Here is a 9,365-nt window from a genome sequence, read left to right as displayed (position 1 = left end):
CTCAGATAAATGGCAATCTAATTCCAGTCTTGATATAGGAAGTATTTCCTTTGTACACAGTAGCAAGTGATTAAAGCCAAAGTGAATTGATCTGGTCTTTGTGAAAGCAATCTAATTAAAATAGTACAAACTACTTATTTTGGGGAACAGGGTGTATTAATTACAGATTAATTTTGTTATTGTTGAGTTCTTCATAGTTCTCTCGAGTGAGCTACGCTCTGCTATAGTTTTTCCTGCTGTGCCTTTCCCCATCTGGGAACTCATCAAATGAGATGCCTATGCCCTCTGCATAGCTGCCCATCACCTGTGCTACAGGTAAATTGGTTTTTTATAGTTGTATTGTTGAGTGATAGTTATTATTAGCTGATATATCCTAGCAGCCACTGTGCCAACTACGCCATTTAACAGAGGTTTGCACTCAGGCTTGTGAAGAGCCCTCAGTGGAGGATGTTCAGACAAAAGGCTTTGTGTTCATCCAATGACAGCTGAGTCTGCCTGAGAAACACAGGGCAGCAGAGGTAAAGGACTCCTTCATGACTGTGAATATGGTTTTAGTTGTGCTTTAAAAGGATTTCAAACTGCTGCTCTCACTGCAGTCACTGCCTGTAGTTCTGTTTCTGTCATGGATACGCCGATCTGGTTACCTGTTGTTTCTTTTCCTGGGTTTTGATGAACCATTAGAACAAGAACCATTCTTGTCCTTGAAACAGTTAGGAGTAATGAAGTAAATTCACTTTACCAACTTTGAAAGATTTTACTTGGATTAGCATACACCAATGTAATTCAGCTGAGCAACCTGTTTTAGCAGGCTTAAAGGAACTGCCTGTTTGTGTATGTATTTGACATCTTTTTAAGCTGCCCATGAGAATCTATTCCTCAGCACACATTGAGGGAAAACACAATTATCAAAGAACACAGAAATCATACTTTTCACTTAATAGGCAGAAAACAGATGCACAGGAGATACTTAGTGTCAGGCATTTATTATAAACGCTTAATTCTCAGAGCAGCTGCAGGGCCTCTTGGCAATTCTCTTGCCATCCCACTTCTGCTACAGGCTGAGCACAGCAACACATCCTTATTGCACAGGGCAGTGTTCTGCTTAATATTGGCCAGTTATTGCCAGGTGTAACAGGTGCCATCAGGAAACAACACTCCTGTTCAAGAGCACTGTAAGATCAATCCACTTATTCCCCAGTGGAGATGGATTACTAATAAAATCTCATTTACCATTCCCAGTGAGGGTTCAGAACATAAAACAGTGTTTGGGTAAAGTACCTTATATCTAGTTGAAATACGGAACATTTTCTAGCCAACCTTTATATGTGAAAATTCTGTAAGTTTTGCAAAAATGTACTGAAAAGTCACTGTCTAAAGTCATGCTCTAAGGGTAAAATCTTTGTAATCCTGTAGGAAAACTTAGATTTGTTGTTTGAACATGACTAGAATGAAACATTTATCATTACTTTTTCAAAGACAAAGGGTTTATCTTCTTGAAAGGTATTTTATAAGACAAAATGAACAGACTAAGTGAGTCTATTAGGAATTTTTTAAATAGGCTTTCATATAGGAAATAAACTTTATGACAAAACTGAATAACCATCAGTTTCCTAGACCTGTATAAAATCTGGAACTATCAAGGGAGATGCACTATTATGTACATTATTTGACACAGCAACAACTGAGTCTTTGCAGCAGCTCTGGTTCTACAGCACTCCTCCAGCTTCTGCTGCAACCCCAGTCTTCCTGACTGCTCTGAAAGCCAGTAGCAGCTCTCCAAACACTGCCTTCCCACCTGATCTGTTACACATAGTCTGTATTAAAATCATAGGCATCATCTTCATCTGCTGGTTTATCTAAGCTGAAGGACAGTGATCTGGAACGTTCATTTCCTGAGAAGAGAAAATCATGTGTTAGTGAAACCAGTGCAAATCCTGGAGCTTCCAGAGCCCATCCTTAAGGCAGGGTTCTGAATACACACCTGCCCTCTGCTCTTTGGAATTTGCAGGATTTGTCTGGCGTTTTCCAGGCTTTGCTTTTCTGGTGACCTGAACTTGGCTTTCCTGCAAGTCAGAGGTCAGACGTTATTTTAACATCACTGATGAAGTCTCTAATGCAAATAAAACCTAACAGAGCCTGGGGAAAGTATGGATGGCCCCTTGTATAGCCTCACTGCTGAGGCCAAGTGACTTGGAACAATGTTGTTTCCTTAATTCAGGAAAAAAGCCCAACCATAGTGAAACCCTCATTTACCTCTCTGATATCATCATCATCTTCTTCTTCCACATCATCTTCATCATTATCACTTTCTGTGAATTCCTCCTCCTCCTCTTCTTCCTCTTCCTCCTCCTTGCTTGTTTCCATGTTTCCCCGCTCCGATCCTTCCTCTATCACTTTATTTTCCTCTATTGTCCCATTTGTCATTCCAGCTGACTGAAAAGCAATGCTGCTTGCTGGACTGGGGTGCTTTAAAGCTGCAGCAAACACAGAAGTGTCTGTTCAGTTCCTGTCATTTAGCACAGATGCAGTGCCCAGCCCCCAAGTGGGGACACTGCAGTTCTGTCCCCTCCCTGCCACACACGGGGCTCCCACACAGGGTTCTGCCACCAAGGCAAGGACAATTCCCTGAGAAAAGCTTCCCCTGAGGCATCTACAGAAAACTGCTAGGAGCTGGAAATCCTGGATTTGAGTATAGGTAAGTTTACCTAAGTGGGTTTAGATTAGATATCAGGAAAACACTCTTTACTGTGAGGATGGTGAGGGCTTGGCACAGGTTTCCCAGAGAAGCTGTGGCTGCCCCATCCCTGGAAGTGTTTGAGGCCAAGCTGGAGGGGGCTCTGACCAACCTGGTCTGAGTGAAAGGTGGCCCTGCCCACAGCAGGGGGAGTGGAACAAGATGCTCTTTAAGGCCCCTCCCAACCTGGCCAAACCATGACTATGGTTAATGGTAGTCCATTACAGGAACGGTCCTACCTTGAACAGTGTTGCTGTTTTCTTGTTCTAGGTTATTTAAATTAAAGCCTTCCTGCATTTCAGCTATTTTTTGTTCTGTAAGATAGGGTGGTGGTTTCTGAAATCCTGGAGGTTGTGAGTAGTACTTTATTCTGGCTCTGAGAAAATAAAAACCAGCATTAAAAAACAACTAAAGATAACACAGTTAAATCACTGTATTTAAAAATAAAACCCAGAGCACAAAGCTCTCAAACTAGTAAGTGTTTAACAGCAGTTCAATAGATACTAAAATCTGACTCTGAAGTTCTCAACAGTATTAAGGGGATAGCCCACTCCTGAGAGGAAAATGCAATGGCACTTTGTCACTACAGATCACCTGCCTGTAAAAGCAGCTGAGTCACTTCAGCAAGGGAGATAGCCACATTCAATTACTGAATCTGAGTTATGTTATTCCTATCCTCAGAATATAGAAACCACCCTCAATTTTCACAAAAAGTTTGCCATATCCTTTCCTGTCTAGAAGAGAGCAACATGGACTTTGTTTTGAGAGGAAAGCAGATTTCCTTTACAGAAACTATGGAGTAATGTGCAACAGGTTTTGACTCATGTATCCTTCACTACTTCAGAAAATTATGCTTTTTACCCAAGTGAAATGTGAGAAAGGAAGGGGAAAAAAGCAGCCTCTCCTTTTTAAGTGCTTTGCTGAACTCAGTGCTTCTGCTGTGCTGGATTAACAGTGAGAAAAAGGTGAGCAGCACAGAGCAAAGTTCACAGCATACATACCCTGTCCAGTCACAAAGCACTAATTTAGCCATATTTTCTATATCAGGAACGCCTCCCTTTTTCAGCATGCCCCTCTTCTGAGCCAGCAAAGATAAAAACTCTTCAGGGTCTCTGAAATCTGGGATATTATAGTGCATCATTACCTAGGGTAAAAGAAAATGGCACATTTAGAAAGAGATGCCCATCTTTCTCATAGTTTTAGCAGTAAAGAGCAAATAAAGCTGGGTAACAGTGAGGACAGAGTAAGAGAAAAGCTGTTTTTCTCACACATGTGGGAGTAAACATTAGAAAGCAAAATGCCTGCTTCATCAACAAACTCATCTGCCATTCAACCAGACTGGTGGGTGTACAGAGACAGTGTAGGCACAGAGTTTGTGGTGATTGGGATGGGGCTGGCCCAGCCTCATCCCCAGTGGCTCCAGCTGTGAGCAGCACTGACAGCAATGAGCCATGGAGTGCCCAGGGGCACTGAGCAAGCACCAGAGGGAGCAGAGGGCACACAGGGGCACTGCATGAACATGAGGGGATAAAAGGCTGGGCTGAAGAACAAGGGGGGCAGATGCTTAAAGCCTTCTGAAGAAGTAAGGTGTTACTCTGTGTGGGTTGAAGCTTTCTGTTATTGTATGATGGTACTCTGTGTTGTGGCTGTCTCAAATGTGACATCTGCTGCACTAGGACAGCACGCTGGTCTGTGAAAACTCTTCTCAAAGAACTGCAAGGCAATTGGGCTTAGGTTAATTTGCTTGAAACTAGAGTGAAATCAGAGTTGGATCTGAGGTCTTCACTGTAACCTAGGCAATACAGAGGCAGTATCATCATTTTTCACTCTCTGATTCTCTGGTGATGAGATGTTTACTCTGGCTGTCAGGATTGTGGCATGCTGTTCTACCTTCTGTTTGTAAGGATGAAGGCTCACACTTGGCATTGCCACTTTGCATGGTTAGGGAAAGCAGTTCAAAAACTATCAGAATTAGCTACAGCAAAATGAACTTTCATTATTGGGCCTAAGAAACCTACAGAGAAGTCGGATGCAGTGAGAGATGTAGAAGGAAGATGGAGCTCACCTGCTGCTTACTGCAGTGATTTATTATGGCATTTACTCCTTCAAGCACATCTGCTGAGTCTGATCCTTCAGGGTCTATGATACTTCTCAAGGCCAGAGCAAGGGGACTGTTAGAAGGATCTGCAATTATACTTGGACTGTCCAGCATCTTTGTCTGCTTATCAAGGTGCACAGTTTGCATGGACCTGTTCAGAGAAAAATGCACTGTGAGCAGAAAATCAGTGAAGGACTGGTAATGGTGAGGGATGCAAGACACAAAGCTCAGTGTTGGATTGAATGTACTTCATACAGTCAGTTTCAATGTTTTGTCATCATGTGCTTTGTGTAGGATAGAAATTTAAACAAAACATCAAGTTTATACACTGTATCCCCTGGAGAGAGCTTGCATCACACATATTCACACCTTTCATCTTGCAAATTTTAATGTGCATTTAAAACTGCACACTGGTGAGCTTTGCCCCTAATGGACAGAAACACAAACTCATGGTAACTGAAACACAACAAACAAGGAAAGGAACAGCTTTTATCAGACTGAGCTTACTTGGTAACACCTCTTGTCAGGCCAACATTACAAGCACGCTTTCCTTTGAGACTGTTGATTATGCTGCTCTTTCCCACATTGGGGAAACCTGAGGAAAAATCACATAAATCCTTGTAAGGTAAATAAGAAAACAGCTTCTTCCAGGTAGCTTTGCTAAGGTAAGCATCAGTGTGAGATCAGAGTTGGATCTGAAGTCTTCACTACAAAGTAAGACAAAGAATGTATCCTCATTTCTCACACTTGTAGGATTTGTGGTGCTGCATTCCATGGGACTTTTGTCAGGCCTGAGGAAGGCAGGGCCAGTGCAGCACATATCCTGCCTTCTTTGTGCTCCCACAGATCCCTGTGCTACCCATGGAAGTGCACCATGGATCCCTGGCAGCTGAAGCACTACAGCACTGAGAGTCTTAGATCAAAGAACAATGGCTAGAAAGCTCATTAGCAAACCAGGTGTTAGCAGTTTTACCCAGTCCAGTAATACAGAATCCCAAAGCTTTATGGGAGAAGGAAACTCCTCCTGTGTCTCCAAACACTTACCTACTACCCCAACTTGAATGGCTCTGTCCTGGGTCTTGCCATACCCTTGAAGAAGCTTCAAAAGGCATTTGCTTCCAAAATACTGCGAGGTTTCTGAGAAATCAACACGTGCATGTCTTTTTGTGACCTGTTCCTGCTACAGGATTCAAAGGCAAAAAAACCCCATGGTCAGGAGCTATTAAGGAAGATAAAATATGGATACTTAGATTTATTCATCTACTGTAATTTCAGTGGTAAGAATTCTCCCAAGGTTCAGTTCTCCACAAGGCTCAGTTGAAGCGAGCTTCACTCACTGAATGATGCTAAAGGCACATCCATCAACCACAGAAGTGCAATCAAACCAGGGAGAAAGGAATTTTAAAGATGTTTCAACATGTGTGACTGCAAACACATGAACTTTTCATGGGACAGCCTGCAGTGCTCTTACCATAGTCTTGTCCTTCATCATTGTTGCTGACTTAAAAGCAACAGTTGGAAACTCCTTCTTCAAATAATTCAACCATTTCTCTATGTTGTCCTTTGGCACTAAATCTGGAAAGAAGAGCAGTTCTTTCACTCCTTAAATTAATCTTATCATGACAAATACCATTTGGCTGAGAACTCTAGGATGAAGTACTGGGTACCTTCCCCAAAGGCACACAGAGTCTCTCTTTCTGCCTTAGCAGAACACATCACAATTACATTTCTGGCCTCTGTATTAGGTTTTTAATGCTGGGGTCTGCCTAGAAGACTTTGCATGGTACAGAATGATGTTCTGTGAAGGATTATCCCACAATCCTTGCAAAGGCTACTCTACCACAAAGTTCCCTTTGCTCTTCTTGTTGCTCTTGGTATTTTATTTTCTTTGATTAGCTGCTGGTACTTGGTAATTTCCAGCCTTTTTAGGGAGCTCAGAGTTGGATCTCATGTCTTCAATGGAATCTCAGATTCCTTTAAAATCTTCATAGCTCACCTACCACAGAACCACAGTGCCAGTAGCACTTTGAGGAAACCTGTGTTTCTTACCAATTTTGTTCAGAACCAAGAGCAGCTTTTTGCTCCCTCCAGAGGAAGTGACAGCTTGCTCCAGCTGAGGACACCTGCAGCCCATTGGATCTCTGGCATCCAAAACCTCCAGAACCACATCTGAGGCCTCAAGCACCTGGGTCAGAAAAAAGACAAGAATCCAACAAGACATCACAGACCAGATGACAATTCTGGTATAGCTGTGGCTTACAAAAATAGTTGTTAACATTTTCTGTTGTAAAATCCCTTCCTTCAGTGTTCTCGTTTATCACAGACAAACTTTGTGTTCTAAACAGTAATACAAAAAAAGGAAAATAACAAGTGATCTTATTGCTGACTCTCTAATGATATAAAATGATATCTATATCATTTTATAAAAATAATTTTTATATAAAATATTTTTGATATAAAAATAGTTAAAGCATTTCACCTTCATAAGCTCCCTGCAGAATGATTTCTTAGAATTTTTATTCAGCGGTTTTTTAGTCTTTCCTTTAGATTTGCCAGAGGACTCCTAAAGCAAATAAAAACAAAAGGAAATGATTTAAATGAGAATTAGTGTCTAATACTTGTGTGCATATTCAGCATGAAAATGTAAACTGCTGCTTAAGAAGGTGCAGTTTCAGGATTACTTCTGCAGGTTCAGGGAATCAAAATCATACAGGACCCCTACCTTTCCCTCTGCTTTCTCCTTGACTGTGGCTGCATTCTTTTTAGCTTCCAGCTTCCTCTTCTTTTCATGTTCTTTCTGTCTGTTGAGCTTCTGCTTTTGTTTCAGTTCTTCAAGCTGATTGCAAACAAAAACCCAGGCAAGATAAAACACCTTTGAAGGTGGTAAGGAAGAATGTTCTTTCTCCCCATTCCTGACCCAAGCTCCTGAGCCAGCTCAGTTAGAAGTCCTGGCTGTCCAAATGACTCTGGGAACTCTTTTTTTGCATCCTTCCCAGAGGCAGCCATGCATTAGCTTGATCCCGGTGTAGCAGCTCTGCAGCCACCACTGCAGCTGACAAATGTCACATTAGTCCCCACTGCAGACAGCAGATCCCGATTTTCTGTGTAATCACATAATGCCATGATTTAACTCCCAGCACTCTGATGGGCCATTTGTGTATCCCAGCAGCACAGGGAATTCTGCCTGCATTACAAATGACACTTCCAGCATGTTCCCATCCCAGTGAGGAAACAAAACAGCAAATCACTGCACGCTGTAACATGCTGGAAATAAATATATCGTTTTTCCAAAGCACGAGCCTGCTGGGACCATCTACCATGCCTGCTGCTCTGAGTGCACACTTATGCACACAGAGCTTCCTTAAAGAAAGGGACGGTCCCAGTTCTTGTTCTCTTTACCCCAGGCTGTATTTTACCCTCTGCTTTCTTTGCTCCGCTTCCCGCAGAAGCTCTTCCTTAAACGGCGCAGCACTGGGAATTCCGGGGTCTTTCTTGGGCTTTTTGTGTCCGCGTTTCTTGGCCTCTTTCCGGACTTTTCGGTGGTGTTCTCTGATCTGAGGGCAGGCACAAGAACCGTTCTCAGCCCAAGGCCCGAACTCCGGCGTAGCGGCCCCAAAACCGCCCCACGCGGCGCTGGGCCGGGCCTCACCTTCTTCTGGATCTTGTAGCGCTTGTGGCAGCTCAGCCTCTTGCTCGCCTTCCGCAGCTCTGCAACGCACCGCGCCCGTCAGCGCCGTGTACCGACACGCACAGCCCGCCACCGAGCTCCCGCCGCCGCCGCTCCCCCGAGCCCCAGTCCCCGATTCCCGCCTCCTCGATCGCTGCCGCTCGCTCGGCCACGGGTGGCCGCCACCCCCCCCCCCCGGTGCCGGGCCGCCTCCCGCGCCCGCCCCGTTCCGTTCCGTTCCCGCCCGTCCCTGTGCCCGTCCCGGCGCCGCTCCCGGCGCTCACTCGGCCGCTTCATGGCGCCGCCACGTGCTCCCGCCGGCGGGCGCTGCCGTAAAGCGCGGCGGCGCTGCCCCGCCGGGGTGTCGCGCGGGCTCGGCGCGTTGGGCGGCCGGGCGCGCTTTGCGGCAGCGGCGGCGGCGGCACCGGCGGTGTCGGGACGGGCGGTACCGGCGGGACGGGACGGGCCGGGCCGGGCGGACCCCGCGCACCCACCCCGGGGCGGCCGCGGCTGCGGGAGGCGGAGCGGAGCCGGCGGGGTGAGCGGCGCGGGCGGGGCGCGGGCCGGAGCTTGGAGGCCGCTGCCTCCCTTTGTGTGGCGGCGCCGCCCGAGCGCGCGGCGGCCCCGCCGCGCCGGGCCCGGGGCGCCGAGCGCCGCCTGCCCCTGTCACCTGCCCCGAGCCCGGGCCGTGTCGCCGTCCCGGTCCCCGGGCGCGCCGCAGCCCTTCCTCCCCGCCCCGTTCCCGCCGTGTTCCCGTCCCGGCGCCGGGCCGGGCCCGCGGGGTGACAACGGCCGCTGCCGGGGCGGGCCCGGGGACGGCGGCGGCTCCTGCCCGCTGTGGCGGCAGCGCGGGGCGGGCCCGGGGC

The 9,365-nt window shown here is 46.4% G+C and overlaps 2 protein-coding genes and 4 non-coding genes across 7 annotated transcripts in view; 1 reads left to right on the top strand and 5 right to left on the bottom strand.

Moving 5' to 3' along the window:
* Positions 1 to 962: 962 nt before the first annotated feature.
* GNL3 (G protein nucleolar 3) lies at positions 963 to 8,823 on the bottom strand. Its single transcript, XM_053989190.1, has 15 exons — positions 8,784 to 8,823; positions 8,482 to 8,540; positions 8,249 to 8,386; positions 7,555 to 7,668; positions 7,312 to 7,395; positions 6,882 to 7,017; positions 6,304 to 6,407; positions 5,877 to 6,012; positions 5,340 to 5,427; positions 4,800 to 4,983; positions 3,736 to 3,878; positions 2,974 to 3,110; positions 2,254 to 2,474; positions 1,982 to 2,063; positions 963 to 1,892 (listed from the first exon to the last, which is right to left on the bottom strand). Exons 1-15 carry the CDS (start codon positions 8,794 to 8,796, stop codon positions 1,804 to 1,806), a joined length of 1,728 nt encoding a protein of 575 aa, XP_053845165.1. The 5' UTR covers positions 8,797 to 8,823; the 3' UTR covers positions 963 to 1,803.
* On the bottom strand, positions 4,483 to 4,559 carry LOC128814199 (small nucleolar RNA SNORD19). The gene has a single exon (XR_008439292.1). It is a non-coding gene; the product is annotated as a small nucleolar RNA SNORD19 (small nucleolar RNA).
* LOC128814200 (small nucleolar RNA SNORD69) lies at positions 5,050 to 5,125 on the bottom strand. The gene has a single exon (XR_008439293.1). It is a non-coding gene; the product is annotated as a small nucleolar RNA SNORD69 (small nucleolar RNA).
* LOC128814198 (small nucleolar RNA SNORD19) lies at positions 5,503 to 5,575 on the bottom strand. Its single transcript, XR_008439291.1, has one exon. It is a non-coding gene; the product is annotated as a small nucleolar RNA SNORD19 (small nucleolar RNA).
* On the bottom strand, positions 6,754 to 6,826 carry LOC128814197 (small nucleolar RNA SNORD19). The gene has a single exon (XR_008439290.1). It is a non-coding gene; the product is annotated as a small nucleolar RNA SNORD19 (small nucleolar RNA).
* A 130-nt stretch (positions 8,824 to 8,953) lies between the features above and the next one.
* PBRM1 (polybromo 1) overlaps positions 8,954 to 9,365 on the top strand; it is a 55,965-nt gene continuing 55,553 nt past the window's right edge. Inside the window, exon 1 of one of the 2 annotated variants that reach the window (XM_053989186.1) lies at positions 8,954 to 9,037. The gene's annotated coding sequence lies outside the window, so the exon portion shown is untranslated. The remainder of the gene's footprint in view (positions 9,038 to 9,365) is intronic. The other variant, XM_053989179.1, reaches the window with a different exon arrangement.

Source organism: Vidua macroura, chromosome 13, assembly GCF_024509145.1.
Source record: "Vidua macroura isolate BioBank_ID:100142 chromosome 13, ASM2450914v1, whole genome shotgun sequence".
Taxonomy (NCBI): Eukaryota; Metazoa; Chordata; class Aves; order Passeriformes; family Viduidae; genus Vidua; species Vidua macroura.
Note: the sequence above shows the minus strand (reverse complement) of the source record. Positions and strands in the feature narration are given on the sequence as shown.

Bases quoted from the DNA above. Each gene is read 5' to 3' on its own strand.
- GNL3 (XM_053989190.1), bottom strand. The intron at 4,984-5,339 runs GTAAGCTCAGTC...TTCTCTGAACAG, and splicing joins CTGACAAGAGGTGTTACCAA to GTCCATGCAAACTGTGCACC. The intron at 1,893-1,981 runs GTGTGTATTCAG...TTCTCTTCTCAG, and splicing joins TTCCAAAGAGCAGAGGGCAG to GAAATGAACGTTCCAGATCA.